Source organism: Rousettus aegyptiacus, unplaced genomic scaffold, assembly GCF_014176215.1.
Source record: "Rousettus aegyptiacus isolate mRouAeg1 unplaced genomic scaffold, mRouAeg1.p scaffold_m13_p_4, whole genome shotgun sequence".
NCBI classification, from domain to species: Eukaryota; Metazoa; Chordata; class Mammalia; order Chiroptera; family Pteropodidae; genus Rousettus; species Rousettus aegyptiacus.
Genome location: NW_023416307.1, coordinates 154,129,911 through 154,146,449, shown reverse-complemented (window position 1 = coordinate 154,146,449; position 16,539 = coordinate 154,129,911). Strand labels below are relative to the sequence as shown.

Sequence of the window (16,539 nt, the reverse complement as noted above, 5' to 3'; positions counted from 1 at the left end):
CCTTGCTATCTACTCTGCAGGGGTTCCCGAGGGGACAAGTGAGACCGGACAGTGTTCACGTGGGAAACATGTGCTGGTGGGGTGTCCGTGGAGGGACGTACCCTCCTCAAAACTGAATTAGGTTGCGGATAACGCTAAGACTGACCGTAAGCTGACTTGGAAAGTGTGAACGAAGAGCTTTCTGACATCTACAACCCCGGTAACCAGGGTGTGTGCTCAGAACCCAGGCAGACCTGAAATGCAGCTGTTTGGAGCCGTGAAAACTAAACGCAGGGGTCCCGCTCTCCCAGGAAGCTTGCCCGCAACAGAGGGGCCGGGCCGCACCCCGGCCCTAGGGAATCGGTCTCTGGGGAAGGATCTACGAATGAATCTGTGGCTTGAGAATTTTCCAGTGATTTTTATGGGCACCAAAGTTAATCACCTCTGGCCTAGAGTATAAAGAAGGAGCTGGAGGTTTTGGGTCCAGGCAGTTAGTAGGTCAGCCACATCCCACTGGGGGACTCTGGAGTCTTATGGCAGTACGTGAAGGGGAAATCCACGAGAAGTGGCGATCTGGACGGGAGCAAATACACAACATGCTAATGAAATCTTTTGAACATTTCTCGCGGAACCCATTCTTATTAAATAAAACACACACGTCTCTTCAAAGACTGCTTTTGTTATATTTGGCTTTTCCCTTATTTTCAAGGGTATATTTTTACCTTGTCCAATATATTTTTTCACTGAATTACAATAAAAATAAGATCTACTTCTAATGTGTATTCAAAAAATAAATCAGGAAAGGGCAGGAAGATATTAGAATGGTATTCTTTATTTCTCTTTGGTCTCTTAACACAAAAGACATGCGTTCTATAAATAAAAGGAAATAAGATTTTCAGGGAAACAATAAATTGTGGGTGGGGGGAAGAGCAGAATTTCTCTCTACTCACATCTCTCCGGCCCAGTCAAAGGCTGGTCTCTGGCTCCCATCCTTGCCCTCAGGTGAAACCCCAGAGGAGGCTCTGAGTTACCTGCGGCGGGGAAATGCCCCAGGACAGAGGCCACGGTCCTCTGCTGAGTCGGGCTGGACCCCAAGGCCCACTGCGCACAGCATGTGTCCTACCTCCTTGTCACACCCTTTCACAATATCCCTGGGTGATGTCCCTTCTCTTCATGGTTACGGGAAAGGCTGCAACACCAGAGGGCCAGACCAGCCATTTGCAAGCTCTCACCATCACGCTGTGGAAAGTGCGAGATGCTGGAGTTTGCGCGCTTGTGCTCAGAGCCCAGATCCAAGGCCTGGCTTCGCCTGACTTGGAAACGCTCTCAGGTGCAGCAGTGTAGCTTCCACACCAGGAGGTGGCAGTGGACTGAGGAAGGCGCCACTACAAGAGCAGATCACGGGAAAATGCTCTGTCACCCCCAATGGCAGGATCTGGGCCAGCACCCTAGGGACCTGGAGAGGCCCACTCATTAGCCCGCTGACTGGTTCTCAACACCTTCACAATGCAGGCTCGTCATGGCTGCTTCAAATTAAAAAAGGGGCTTATTATAAGAGGACGAGCTCTGATACACTCCTAACAGGAAATGCAGACCCCAGTGTCCTTCGAGGCCACCTCTGTAGGCAAACTGAGAGAGAGTGAGAAATGCCTGAGCTCCAGGAGCCCAGGCTAAACTATATCAGATTGCTGAGTCACTGAAAAGAGACCCCATCATTTTCAAGTGCTTGTAGCAGAGGCCCAGCTCCTAAGTGGCAGGTAACAAAGGTACTTCCCTCTGGATACATGGCGATTGCACACACTGGCAAACCTCGCGGTCCTGCGGTGGGAGAAGCCTCCGGCTCCACACTGTGCCTCTCTAAATAGGCTTCCGGGCCACCCCAGGCAGGCATCAACGGACAGGAGACCCACCAGGTGGGGATGTGGGACCCTAAGCCCCTGTCTTGCAGTAAAGGAATTGTGCCCTCTTTCGGTCTCTACTGGAAGCCTTTTAGAACACCAGATTTTGGCAGCAGCAGTTGAAGGACAGGTCCACTGCCCAGTGCACTGGTAACACAAAGTGTCCTCCTGGTCGGGTCCCACTGTGCTACATCAAGGTCCCATCCAGGGAGGAGGAAGAAGGAGCATGAACTGTCCTCAAGAGGTCATTTGCTGATCAGAGGAAGAAATACAAAGTCTGTTCTTTGCAGCAGCAAGAATTCTTTCGGCCTTTAGTTCTTCATATCGTAAAGCCAGCTTTGCTTGAAGGTAAAGGTCCACCTTGCTGGTCGGTCCGCCAAGGGCTGGAGGGAGGCCAGACCCCTGGAATTGGCGAGTGGATGGAGGAACAGTGGACTGGCAGGGTAGGCAGTTACTGGACCACGCCGGCCCATGGCTGGTGGAAGGACCAGGTCCCTGGTTAGGCTCCAGACATCTGGTCGACGTGACCCAGAAGCGTCACAATGAGGACAGCTATCCAAGAAAGATAGATGGGCGGGTGAGAATCTGGCCAGACCTGCGGTTTCCTGCTGGTTGAGTGAGGAAGGAATGAGAGTGGGGGTGGGGAATCGGAATGGAGCCATGGGGGCAGTGCGAGGTAACCACGGGGGCGCCCGGGGCTTCCGGCAACGCGCTGGGAGCGCCGACCTGGGACGGCGGCAGTAATTCGGCAGACTCACTACACCTACGATTAAAAAAGTCCTCTGATGATGGGTGTGAAGACAACCCCACGAGCACCTTGCTACAGGACCAGTCGAGAGCACTGACTCCAGACACGCGGGGCTCAGAGGGAACCCCAAGTGCTATGCGAGGCCTCAGGACCCTGGGATCCGAATGTGGGAGCGGATACCGCCCTCTTCATGTTGGGTGGTATTCTATTTAAACACATATTTTCTTTTAGTGTCTTTTTATTTGCGTTTTCTTCTCGCAAAAAAATGTTCACTTAAAAAAAAGTACTTTTCTCTCCAGTTTCTTTCAAGTGTTTCTTAAAATTTCCTTCAGTTTCTTTCAAGTATCTTTTTTTTCTTGTTTCTCCTGAATACGGTGAAAAAGACCTCACTGAAATCCCAAAACCAGACACGGGAAAAGCTCCTGTTCTCCCTGCTGACCCAGCAATGAGGACGAAATCCCCTGTACCCTAAGATGTGAGGAGGAGGTGCTGGCGTACAACCAGCACGTCGCCGTGGCTGCATCGTCGTGGGCACTGAGAACGCCTGGAGCGTGTCGTCCTCTCCCAGCCACAGGCTTGGCCACTGCAGCCGCCCTATCACACGCTGGCCACTACATGGCTGGAGAGCAGCAGGCGAGGAGTGTCAGATGGAAGGCCTTCTGCCTGCGGGCCGCCCAGAGCTACAGCAGGTGGGAGCTGGGCCTGGATGGAGCCTGTGTGCACGTGGACCAGCAAAGCAGTCCCATGTCACCAGCTGCAGGACCCAGAGGGGCTTCTGTCCCATGCTGTGCATCTTGATGACCTACATCCAAAGGTCACAAGGGCGGCACAGCGAGAGAGGACTTAAGCACCTGGCAAACTCCCATTGCACTGCCTCTTCTGGTCCACCACCTCCCCCGGGAGGGACTGTCCCTGGAAGGAAGTGCCTGTTTGTACCAGATCCCGACCCCACCACGTCCCACCCTCTGCCTTAGATGGTGAGGAGAGGAATGCAGCCCACACCGACCCCTCCCTCGTGACATGCCATAGGGGCCATAAACGTCCAGCGGTCCGTCTCGGGGTCGTACATCTCCACCGAGCTCAGGTTTGACTGTCCGTCATAGCCCCCGACAGCGTAGAGACGCCCACAGCTGGCCACCAGGGAGACGCGACTCCGGCGCGTGTGCATGGGGACGATCAGGCACCACTGGTCTGCTACAGAGCTGTACATCTCGGCGATGCTGAGGAAGCCCGAGCCGTCGTAGCCCCCACAGACGAACATCTTGCTCCCCAGGGAGGCGGCTCCATGCCGGCACCGCTTGTTCAGCATGCCGGCTGCCGGGTGCCAGGTGGCGGTGTGGTGGTTGTAGTGCTCCACCTGTAGCAGGGACAGAGGCACAGGACGGTCAGAGCCAAAGCTCGGTCCATGGGGCGGCCTCACGAGACACAATGGCCCAGGTGGCGTCGGCAGGCAGCCCGGGGACGCGGAGCTGTACCAGCACGTGCTCTGGCTCTGACGGTCTCCTCAGCTGCACACCTGCCCTCGGGCTTATAGGGACAGGTGGGAGCGCCTAATCTGACCCCTTCACTCACATCTAAAAAAACAAATGGAAGAGCTGCCCAAGGCTGCACTGCTGTGCAGTGACGGCTGGATGACAGCAGGCCTCCAGGAATCTGTCCGGAGTGTGTTCCGTCACGGCACTGACGGGCTCTAGGGAATGACTACTAAATGGCTGTTGAGGTTTTTTTAAAGAATAAATGCAATTTCAAACAAATTGCCCAGAAGAATACACTGTTTGCAAAGTCACACTCCACATATAACCGAGCTCACTCTGGGCAGAACTCTCACCAGGTCTCACGCAGCGCTCAATGGAGAACTCAGCAGGGTGGGGTGGGGTGGCTACCCTCTACCCTGCCTGGGCACACTGTCCCATTCTCGGAAGAATGTCAGAGCACGCAGCAGATGGCCTGAGACCTCACTACGTGACGCCTTACCCGGCCACGGCAAGGCTGGTTTTTTTCCAGAGAACTGCCTTTCAAAATAACTCTCAAAGATGGCAGGAGTCGGTGCCCGTAGCCCAGGAGGAGCCCACAGGTGCCCGTAGCCCAGGAGGAGCCCACACTCACACTGTTGAAGATCTGCAGGCCGTCGTGGCCGCCCGACACGTGGATCCTGCCCTCAAAGACCGTGACCCCGGCAGCGCTGCGATTCGAGCTCATCGGGGTCACCACTGTCCACCTTCAGGAAAGAGCCACAGCAGAAGGGGTGCCATGAGACCCGGTGTCCCTGCCCTCCCAAGACAGCTTAGAGCAGTTTGGGCGCTGTGCTGCGTTCCCTCGTGCCCTGGACAAATCTCTCCACCTCTTAACGCCTCTCCCACCGCCTGCCGACAGCCTTCGCTGGTGGCCGCCTCTCCCTCAGCTTCGGACGTGCGGCGGGTCTTCTCTGCTCGTCTCTGCCGCTGCTCACACCAGCACGCGCCAGCCAAGGCCTCTTACAGACCTGCTCCTCCCCTGTACCCCGGGACTTCATGGGACCACCAGATACCTAGTTATAATACTTGTAAACCCAGCATTTTAAGGCCTCTTCTCCCTCGTGCTCATCATTCTTGTGGTCACCAAGTCCCCGATGATTTGCGTCCTAGTCACTGCTCATCCCCACACCCTGGCTCTGGCCTCTGACCTGGACCATCACAACAGCCCCCACAGGTGGCCTGTGTTCAGACCACTCCCACTCAGACTCTGTGTAGCACGTCCCTCCAGTGGCTCCTCACTGCTCCCTCTAAGGCAGAGTCCGGGTTTCCTTGTGTGGGACTCTGTCCACTTTCCAGCTTCACCTCCTGACGCGCACTGCCCAGTCCGCTCCCCGATCACACTGTCTCATCTCTGAGCCTCTCTTCTGGCTGGCTCCCTGCCTGTGGCGCGCATCGCCGCGGTCCAGGATGCATCTCCCTTCAGAAGGCACCTCTGCAACCCTGCCTCTCCCCGCAACCCTGGGGAAGATGAAGGCGTTCCCCATTCTGTGCCCAAAGCTCCAGACACAGGCCCCTGGGTAGGGAGATCGCGATGCGCCTGTGGCCCCAGCAGACTATGTGCGACGTAAGAATCTTAGACACCCTGCTTGCTGCCCGATTACGTAAGTTAGTTCAGTGAACAGAATCTTGGCTTAACAGCACTCTGATGAATCGACTCTACTAATGTGCTTATATTTTGTTGCATAACATGAGAAGATTCAAGTACTGAAATGAAAAATCTGGGCTAGTGTTTTCCAAAGAGTGTTACACAAAATAATTCCACAAGATGGGGATAGGTGTTATATGAAATGAGCTTAAACAGGTTTCTTTCCACAGAACTCTTCATTCTTTAAAATGTTAATATTGCATTACAAAAAGATAAGGACTTGTATAGGCATCAACATTTCCTGAACTTTCTGACCATGCAACTTTTTTCTTTTTTCAAATCATATCCTGCCCACGTAAGAACGAGCTGTTCATCTATTTATTATTCCCTTTCCCCTGCATTTCCTTTATAATGGGCTGATTTAGCTAAGAGGTAAAGAGCACTAAATAAACATTTCCAAGTCTCTGTGAAGACTATTTGTTTTTAAAATTTATTTAATCATTAATTTGTTTAACCCAAGGTTACTAAAGGTACTATACGAAGCTAAAAAGGTACTCTATCTTTGAGAAGCGTGATTTAAAAACTGCAGCTCTAATCTTTTACACTCCCTTTAGCAAGCTCCAGCTGCCCCAGGGGGGTTGAGCTCTTACTTGTCCGTCTCAGGTGAGTAGGTCTCCACAGAGTTGAGGGAAGAGTTGCCGTCGTAGCCCCCACAGACGTAGATCTGCCCGTCCAGCACGACCGTCCCCATGGCACTGAAACAGACAGAGCCGTCATCCCAGGTGGACCTCAGACTTCCTGGGGCACCCTTCATGATCCCTGAGAAATAAACCTCCCACCTCCCACTGCTTCTTTCTAGAACAGACCTAAATCCCAGGTATGTGATTAGGTAAAGGTGTCCAACTGAGGGGCGAGAAGCTTCCCCGTGGCTCCTCTCGCCTCCCACCCCTCTGCCTGGGGGTGCCTGCCTCCGAGACTTCTGTCTTTGATCCGAGGCACTCGCCTTGTGCTGTGGTCTAATTTACTTTTAAGGCCCTGATCGAGTTACTCAAAAAGCCATCCTAGACCCCTCAGCACCACTTACTCTCTCCCCACCCCACACTCTGGAGCAGCCTCTTCACTCCTGCGCTTGTCGCATCCATCCATGCATCATCCACCCACCCACCCACCCAGCCATTCATTCAGTCATCATACTTTCATTAGGCATGCTGGCACACAAACTAGGTTTAGAATGATGCACACACCAAAGCCCCTGTCCACAGGTCCTCACAATCTGGCACTATAGAGTCCAGAATTGACCTGCCGCCTCTTCACATGTGGGGACCTCCTGGAAGACAGGGGTGTGACCCATCAGTGTGACCCTTACAGTGATTAGTGTGGCGCTTCGCACATAACAGGCCCTCAACATATGTTTGTTGTGTTGCCCTGATTTTTCCATCAATTCGCTACAAAGTTCAACAAAGGTCTTTGCACTACATACACGGCCCTGCACAGCCCTCCTCGGTCTCAGTGGGCGACGTGACAGCTCCTATTGGTAGAGCCCTTACTAAATGTGTCAGGCACTCTGCGCGTGCTATCTCCACCCTCACCACGCCCTGCAAGGAAGCACCAGCATCCTGACTGCCGGCGGGCAGCCGCGGCCTGCAGAGCTGGGCTCTCGTCTCCAGCTGCCCGGAGGGAAGCACGCCTCGGATTCAAATGGGAGAAGCCTGACTCCTGTGCTGTTCACCATGCCAGACTCTCCTAGCACCAAAGACCCGGGGGTCTGGCGTAATCGTCGTCTTCTGCTCTGCACAAAGCCTCATGAGCAATTAAGCACGAACGCCGAACGGCCCGATGCACGGTTTTCAAACCTGAAGCTGGAGCAGATTAAACATGAATCTCGGGGGTGGGTGGGAGGAGTGTCTAACGAACAGGAAAACACAACACACCAGGCTCACTGCCACAGTTCAAATGTACATAGCAAATCGAACTGATCCACACAATGTCCCTGTGAGGGACGTGGTGAAAGACCCCTTGCACCAGCCCGAAGGAGGAAAAGCACTTGTCTTAGGCAAGGACCGTGGGAAGATCACAAATGCACCAGTCAGGTCGCCATCCTTCTAGAGCAGACACAAGTAACAATACGGGAGTTTAACAAAAGTATGAGAAAGAATTAAGAGGTGCCACAAAACTCCGTGAGATGAACTATCAGCCAAGTGGTAAAAACAAGCGTGGAGGGAGCAGGGGAATGCTGATGAGCAGGGAGAGAAAGCTCCAGGAAGCAGCCCGAAGACCGGGGGAGGGGAGGCGACGGCCAGAGAGCTGTGGGATGTCAGGAGAAACGTGAAGGGAACATTTTAAGGTAGCCTGTAATTTGAAGGGGATGAAATGGAGCTGGGCCCATGCTACTAATAACAGGCCATTAGCCGCAGAGAGGGGACGAATGCCCAGAGGGCTTTCCTTCCAGACGAGGCTCCAAAACCCCATGACATCGAAGCTAGGAAGTAGGCCAAAAGCAGACACACGAGGAAGAACAACTGACTGCAGTCAAAGCACAAAAGGCTCCCAGGGCTGGGGATTACAGAGCATCGAGCCATTCGAGGCCACAGAAAACTGCACAATGTCCAAGGAGCAGAAGGGGAGGCCCCGAGGCGGTGACATGGGAGGAAAGCAGCACGAGCGGATCTCATAGATACACTTTTTTTCTTCAGAACAAACCTACTCTGACCCTGGGTGCATCTGGTCTTACTGGCGCAAAGGCAGATTCCTCCTGGTTCAAGGCCACATGCTAACAGGGATAAAAGTGGAACGCGTATCACGGCTGTGACACTTTCGTGCGGGAAAGGACATGCACACAGTTCTTCCTCACCACACGTGCAGTCACTTGATCATTTTTCCTGTGATCACGAGATCTCACAACTAGAGAACCCAAGGCATGGCCGGACAAAGAGGTCTGTGAGGCAAGCGCTCAAACCATGGAATTACGAAGCAGGAATCCCCTTAAACAGTAACCTGTCCGGGGGCTTTCAAACTGCCCCTTTCAAAAAAACAACAAAAAAAATCATGTCCCTTTATGGCCTTAAAGTGGGGCATATGTCAAGGATGCTCACTATGTAAAAGAGATAAACGAGGAGCTGTTTCGGTTAAGTAGGCAGGGGGCCTGGACTGCCTTCCTCTCCTCTGTCAGCCCTGGAAGAGAAACATCGGGGTGCCATCAGAAACCCCTGCTCTGGTGTGGCCTCTCTGAGGGCACAAGAGGGGAAGTTCCGCCCACCCCCTCCAAAGCTCCACACTCATCGGATGGGAGGAAAGCAGCTGCCTGTCACTCTGGCACTAAGAAGGCTAAAAGCGGGCACTATTCACATGTCCTCTCATCCCACCACTAATTCGAGAAATGTGAGCAGCAAGTGACGGAGGAAACAAGCAGCTGGAATGTGCTGAGAGACGTGCAGACTCAGGCGGCCTCCCCAGGACCTGTGCGCTCAGGCCTGGCGTACCGTCCGGTCACCAAGAAGAGAGCTCCGCTGTGGCTCACCGCTCCCGGGACTTCCTCTTATCACTAGTGAAGTTAAATCCTCCTTGTTTGAGTTTCTTCCAACGTCAATCCCACCTCTTCCCTGAAGCCTCAGTGTTTCAGGCCAGGTTCTCTCCTTCATGGAATCTTCCATCACACATGTTTTCAGGCACTTAAATAACAATACAACTTCTGCACAGCCATGACTCATCTTTTAAGCAGATGGGGGCTTGCTCCCGGGGGCACCCGCCTGGCTGCAGGGACTCCCCAAGCAACAGCTTGTGTTTCATCTATCACGTGTCCCTGCGTATCTAGCACGGCGCTCCCCAGATGCTCAGCGTGTGTGCTCGGGCTGCGCGAACGGCTTCCAGAATACCTTCTCTTGCTGTTCATGCTCCCCACTCGGGTCCACGTGTCCGTCTCTGGGTTGTAGACCTCCACAGTGCTCAGCCGCAGCTGGCCGTCATACCCCCCGATGGCATAGAGAAGCCCGTTCACCACGGCCACGCCGACGCGGCTGCGGGCCGTTGTCATGGGATGGCACTTCTCCCAGCGATTGGCGATGGGGTCGAACACTTCCACCACGTTCAGGGAGTCACCTGCATAAAAATTTGCTACTCAAATTAAAACAAATGAGACCACTCGTTTAGATCACAGCTGTTGGGTACTGATTATACGGAACGATTAACTAGGTTCTATCGGCTCTTCCCACAGGATTTCTCAATCCAGAAGGCTCACTAAGAAATTCCAGCCATGATAACCTCAAACTTAATTCCTTAAGAAAAACCAGAATCAGACGGGAGGCATTTACTTTCTAGAGAGGGCAATGTTTGAAGTTGCATGAGGTACTCCACTGCCTAAACCAAAGATGAGGCAGATGGATACATAACTTCCCCAATGCAAGAGGCACACCCAGAGGCAGGGCGTGGTGCCAATGCCCACTTTCACTTGCCAGCCCATGACCCTGGGCAAGAGACTTCGTATCCCCACCTTCTGTCCTCACAGATGAAATGAAGCTCCTCTCTATGGCAGAGCTACTGCGTGGATTAATGACGTAATAGGTAAATCACCTAGCATAGTTCAAGAATAGACTAGGCGCTCAATAAGCAGTAGTCATAATAGCAAGGACTGGTACTTCCAACCTTACTTTTGCATTAGGTTTTCGTGGGGATCAAACAAAAGACTTCTCCTCCCTGTTTTATTCTGCTCTGGCGCACTTAGCACCTGCCACATCACAGCGTTGACTAGTTGAGGAGTTACCTTTACCGGGCCATAGGGTTAACGAGCAGGACAAACTAGATGTCTCACCAACTCCCACCAACTCCCACCCCACACACACCTGGACTGGCACTGTGAAAAGGCCTGGCCTCCACGTCAGAGATGACTCCTCCCTGTGCCATTGTACCGCCCGGAATCGGGTGCCCATTTGCCCTGTTTACTAAATCTCCACTGCCCTGCAATGGTGCCTGGGCGGGAAGGGTGGGAGGGTTCCCACAGAACTTCCCTGAGAACTTGACTGCGTGACACAAGACCTGCCAACAGCACACAAACTGCAAAGCATGTGCATGTGTCCCAGGAGCTGAGAGGGGATGAGTATAAAGTACTGACAGTGGCAGACTCTGTGTATGTGGAGAACCATCCTTCTTACGGTGACGTCCTCAGTCTAACCCCAGGGATCCATATAACCAAATGTGTTCAGTCTGGTGACAGAACTGGGTCTCTGACTATATCCTATCCAGGCCCGAGCAGATCCCACAGCCAACGTGACACCAGGGAAAGAGTGCTGGCTGAGGAACCAGGACCCAAGACTGAGTCCTTGCTCTGCCGAAAACTTGTGTGAACATGGTGGAAGTTCTCTGGGCCTCAATTTCCCTACCTGTGAGGTAAGGGGCCTAGGCCTCACGGATGTCTAAAGGCCTCTTTAGCTCTGATATTCAATAGTATTAATACCTGACTTGCTCTAACTGCAGCACAATTACATAAAATCAGGATGGGCAAGGGGCGGTGACGCAGGAGAGGAACCGCAGGGCCAGGCTAGGTTGTTTGGCGCTTGCTTGTCCACGGAGCCCAAGACAAGGCTCTGCGAAGGCGGAGTTGCAAGATACCTGCTGAGTTGAGGCCTCCCACGGCATAGATGAGGCCGGCGATGGACGTGCAGCAGCGAGGCCGAGTCCTGAAAGCTGGCAGGTGCGGCCGGCGCTCTGGCATGAGGTGATAGTCCTTCGCTTCATCCACCAGGTCCCTGGAAAAAGGTGCGAGGTGCTAGTCAGGAGGTATCTTCCCCAGTGATCTACATTTGCATTTCAAAGCCTGGCTTCCTCACATCCAACTGTGGCAGGGAACTTGGGAAGAGAACACTTCTGGAGGGTTTGGTCTCAAAGAACCGAGGTGAATCCAGAAGGAACCATACAGAGCTATTGAGACATGCTCAAAATTGGAGGGGGAAGACAAGCTGAGCCCACCAAGGCTACTGTAATCACAGTGAATATCTTCTAACAGGTGCATACCTGGCTGGAGAAAAACAGGGTGGTGCCTAAAAGAGCTCACTTCGGAGAGGTGCATCGAGCAGCCCGTATCCTGTCTGCTACCCGGGCCTAGCTCCTCCTCTCCATCCCCGTAGCTCACACCCTGCAGTCCACCACCTCCTGCCCGGACTGCTCCTGATGACGCTCCCTGTCTGCCGCCAGCCCCACTCCTCCACTTCACCTTCTACACTCAGTCCAAGCTGCTTTCTAAGAACTGTTGATGGCTACCCGTTGCCTAGAGAATAAATTTCTAACTCGACAGCATCCGTGAGACTGCATGTCACAGGGTCCCAGCTACCTCCAGGCGCACCTCCACCCCTAAGGGACACGCACCTTCATCCCACTTGCATCAAGCCACTGAGCTAGCTGTGAACATGACAAGCAATCTGCAGGATACATATTTTTCTCTGCTGCTCTGCTTTTGCGACGATCCTCCTGGAGGGCTACCATCTTCTGCGTTGTTTTGGTAGCCGTTATGCCGTGTCATCATTGACTTATTCTGGGCAGAAGTTTCACGTGCTGGTAAATATGCCCCCTCCCCCCCGCGCTGCCCATCACTGAGGCCTGTGCACTGACCGATGCTGACTGAAGGGGACAGGAGCCCGAGGCATCACCACTAAGTCAGCTGCTGGTGTGGACAGGGTCAGGGCAGGCAGAACCTCCAGGTGGATGCCTGAAGGTTCATCAGAAGCCCACTGGGTGGAGATGCTAGAAAATTCTCAGGCAACTTTGGGAGGAAGCCCCTTTTGCCTTGATGCTCCCGCACGGCACATGTCTCTGCCCCAGGTGTAGACAGAGGGCAAATCAATCTGTGTGCCATGGATTAAGACTGACCACTCCTGACCCTTTCTCTCCTAAGCTGAACGGAAACGGCCCAAGTGGCCGAGTTCTCCCCTCTGCCCAGACCCCTGGCAGCAGGATCCCGCACAGGCCCACCCCTGCTCACCTGCACTTGTGGCAGCAACGCACCAGGTCGTCCTGCTGCACTCGGTCCGACAGGAACTGGGGCCGGCAGAGGGGCAGGCGGATATTGGACAGCAGCTCAGGCAGGCAGGGCCCCCTCTGCTCCCGGTCGTATCTGACCCAGGCCAACGCGGCTTCAAAGACCTGCCATGACAGACAGCGGAAGCTGCGGGGGCAACTCTTCGCAGCCAGAGGCCACACCCTGATCCTCCCAACCTCCAGGCCTCCGCTCCCCCTACTGAGGCCATCCCTGGGCTGTTCGATCTTTCCAATTTCTCTCCTGAATCCACTGTTTTCTCTCCGCTTCCCCAGCTACCCCATTCGGTCCAGTCTCTTGAAACGCAAGCCCAGGTTACTGTGACAGCTCCTGGCTTTCATTACGCTGTCCTAATGAAAACCCATCAACGGCTCCTTAGTCCTTTCTGAGTCACAACAAAGTGCCTATTTACCTTCCTTCCTGCTGTTCCTGAACCCTACTCCTAAATTCGCCCCACCACCCTCTGTTCTAGCCAGGCTGGCTGGTCCCCTGTTCACACTGTCCCCTTCACCTAGAATGTCCCCTCATCGCCTCTTCATCCAAACCCGCTCTCCTTTCTTTAAGGTCTGGCTCAAGATCCATGTGCTCCACGGAGCCTTCCCTAATAGCTCCAACCACAAGGTCCTCTCTCTCTAAAACCCTCCCGGCCTTACGAATGTATCACGCCAATAAACGTGAGCTGCCCAGGTCATATTAATTAGTGGAAGAGCTAGGGACAGAGTCCTTGCTCCTGGGGTGAGCGAGAGCACCCACACTGCTGAGCTCAGGGTCCACTTTTCTACTGCTAATATTCGGGGTAAGGGCTCTTCAGACATGAAGAAAATGAGCTGAGTTGCGATTGACATCCCAGTGGTTTGCCTCCTGGGGACTGGGGCTCCTTCCGCCGAAGCAGAGCTTCATGACAGGCTAGGACTCTTGATTTCAAATATCCCCAGCTGCTCTGCCATGGCCTTGGCTGGAACTCCCCACTGACCCAAGTGGCAGAGGCCTGGACGCAGCAGCGCTCCCAGGGCTTGCAGGGCCAGGCACAAATGTGCACCTCACGGCCCAGCCCTCGCTACCTGCTGCTCAAAGCAGCGTTTACTCACAGTTCTCTTAGAACAACTTGCGCCATATCTGCACTGAACGGAAAGCATCGCCCTTTGCTCCTCTCTGGCTGCTCATACCCTAAATTCTTGTTGAAGCTGTTCTTGACCGCCCCAAGATGTTTCCTTTGTCCACAGAGGACCCTCTAATCACTCACACCTTGCTTTGCCAATAGCTGCACCTCTTCCATAATTGTAAGTATGGCAGCACCTGACTGCCGCTTCTAATCCTTCCGGCTCAGGAACTGATGCCAGGTAGCCTATGACATGCTCCCCCTCCCCAAACCTCCCTTTGGGTCCCCACCTCCAGCCTATTTCCTCACCTCTCTCTCATCCAGCATGGGCCCCCTGGGTTATTATGTGGGTGCCCTCAATTCCCATGCTATGCACCCATCTCCCTTAATCACACATACTTGGGGAAAAAAAAAAATCTCTACTGTACCTGTATATTTGGCTGACGGAAAATGCACAGCGGAGCTGACCGGTTTATTTTAGATTTGTGACCACTGATCTCATCAGGTCCTGCTTCCTATCCAGCCCTGCCCACTTCCTTAGCATTGTCCACTTCCTCTCCCCGACCCTGGAGGTCTACAGCACACCTTTTCAGCTCTCCTCATATTTCTAATACTCCTCCCTCATCCTCATTCTCAGCTTAGAAATTAGAAACAAGTCGGAAGAGAATGTCAAAAGAATGTGCCGGCCTCCCCTTTCACCCCGCCCCTCGCCTACAGCTGGGTGTGTGGACCGAACAGCCTGCGCGCCTATCAAATACACACCTGTAGTGGCCTAGGTATGTCCCTTCTCACTCTCCTCAGAACGTCATTCCTGCAACTATTTTCCCTTTTCTCCTACCTTAACTATCTTCCCTCTTCTCTGGAAAATTCCCATCAGCAGTCAAATTATATTGTAACTTCTCTCACCTTAAAAAAAACAAAACCCTCTTGACTTCATACTCCCCACCAGCGACTGCCCCAATGCTCTGTTCTCCTTTAGAAAAAGATTCTTTCAAAAGTTATTTCCAGCTCACGGCAGCACTATTTCTAATAGCAAATATTGGAAATAACCCGAACATCTAAGAATAATGAAAGCAAGGTTGATAAAATGAATGGAATATTATTTAGATATTAAAATGTATAAAAAGTTGCCATGAAAAAAATGCATGATACAATGAACAACAGTCGCATACACGTCATGATCTCCATTTTGTCACCCACGGTCGGCCCGTGTGCTCTACAGACCTGTTCCTCAGATTTGACATTCAGCTCATCCCGAGACACCAGCTCGAGCACGTCCTCCAAGGGCAGGGCCAGGAATTCCTCCGACGCGGACACCTCCACGAAGTGCTGGTGGATGAAGCTGTTGGCTGCATCGTACAGCACAGCGCACATCATTGTCTCAGCAAACTGGCGTACGCCCAGGCAGTTTTTGGGGTGGAGCCTTTTGGTATAAGAAAAGATGAAAAGAAAAAATTGAGAGAAAGAAAGAATGCTATCTTTGATCATTCTCGGGTTGGTTCTGGGTAGAGCCACAGAACCAAAAACAACAACAACAACAAACTTTGTCCTCAACTTTGGAAACGCCCTGTGTAATATCAGGTGCCTCTCTGGGACTCGACTTGTAAAGGTATAAAGTTAAGACAGATTATCCTCAAAGGTCCCTGCCTCCTGGGCCTGGTGTCCTGTGCGTCCAGATGGGACGTCCTCTCTGCAAAGCCCTATGATGCAGCTCTCAGAGGAGAAAGATTAGAATATGTACTGAAGGACCTGCTGACATTCTTGGTTGAGTGTCTACCTTTGGTCACCAAGAAGGCACTGCGGTTGTAGCATGAGAGTTTAAACCACGAGGAGAGATGACCTCCCTAACGTTGGGACCCTTACACTTTTTTCTATTTTTAAACAGAAAGAGGCACTATGGGTCTAATTGTTCAGACAGCCAGATACGACATCCAGGCCGCTATCACCTACTCAGCACCATCGGGAGTCAAGTACTTTCCCAGGCCTTCTGCAGGCATTCTCCAAAATCTTTTCAAGAACACTGCCAAGTGTAATCACTCTCATTTTTAGATGGAAAACTGAGGCCAGAGAAACTAAGAAGGAGGAAGAAACTGCCCTGGCCTAAAAATCACTTTTCTAAGCATCTATTAGGTGACACGACTTTGTACCAGCCTGGATCCAGTGTTGATAGTGATGACCTCCGCAGCCCCTAGGGGGAGCTGCTGTCCCCTTGTGAGTGGCTAACTGAATCCTTTCCAGAGTGCCTACTTAATCATTCCCCCAGTTCTGCAGGAACACAGAGATGAACCAGGTCCAGTCGGTGTCCTTCAGAAGCTCAGAAACGAGCAGGAAAGACAGTGGTGTGCCCCCCACCCCCCCACCCCCCCCGCCGCAGCCCTGCAGCCTGCCCCAGAAGGCGTCCATGGCAGGGTCACACCAGGCTCTGGGCTCTCACCACCTGGCCTCCGCTTGCAAAACCTGGAACAGTACCGCCTACTTCCCGATGAAACCACTCACCCACACCCAGCAGAGTGTCCCCTGCATGTGAGGTGTCATGACCATGGTTTACGGGACTGCCTGCCTGCACACCCAGCAGTGCTCAGTGACATCCACGAGCATCATACGGGCAGGATGTGGACCGCAGGTGAGGTTCACAGAACTGCTGAGCGAACTGGGTTGGTGGAGAGGGAAGGGGAGAGGGAGGGGTCAGCTCTAA

At 53.0% G+C, this 16,539-nt stretch overlaps 1 protein-coding gene across 3 annotated transcripts in view; it reads right to left on the bottom strand.

Moving 5' to 3' along the window:
* Window positions 1-791: 791 nt before the first annotated feature.
* Window positions 792-16,539, bottom strand: part of KLHL18 (kelch like family member 18) — a 46,370-nt gene continuing 30,622 nt past the window's right edge. For 2 of the 3 annotated variants that reach the window (XM_036218816.1, XM_036218818.1), the window contains 7 exons: window positions 15,069-15,267; window positions 12,692-12,852; window positions 11,326-11,462; window positions 9,597-9,834; window positions 6,375-6,479; window positions 4,732-4,843; window positions 792-3,982 (listed from right to left, as the gene is read on the bottom strand). In XM_036218816.1, coding sequence (XP_036074709.1) covers window positions 3,596-3,982; window positions 4,732-4,843; window positions 6,375-6,479; window positions 9,597-9,834; window positions 11,326-11,462; window positions 12,692-12,852; window positions 15,069-15,267 — 1,339 coding nt within the window. In that variant the 3' untranslated portion in view covers window positions 792-3,595. The remainder of the gene's footprint in view (window positions 3,983-4,731; window positions 4,844-6,374; window positions 6,480-9,596; window positions 9,835-11,325; window positions 11,463-12,691; window positions 12,853-15,068; window positions 15,268-16,539) is intronic. The other variant, XM_016141397.2, reaches the window with a different exon arrangement.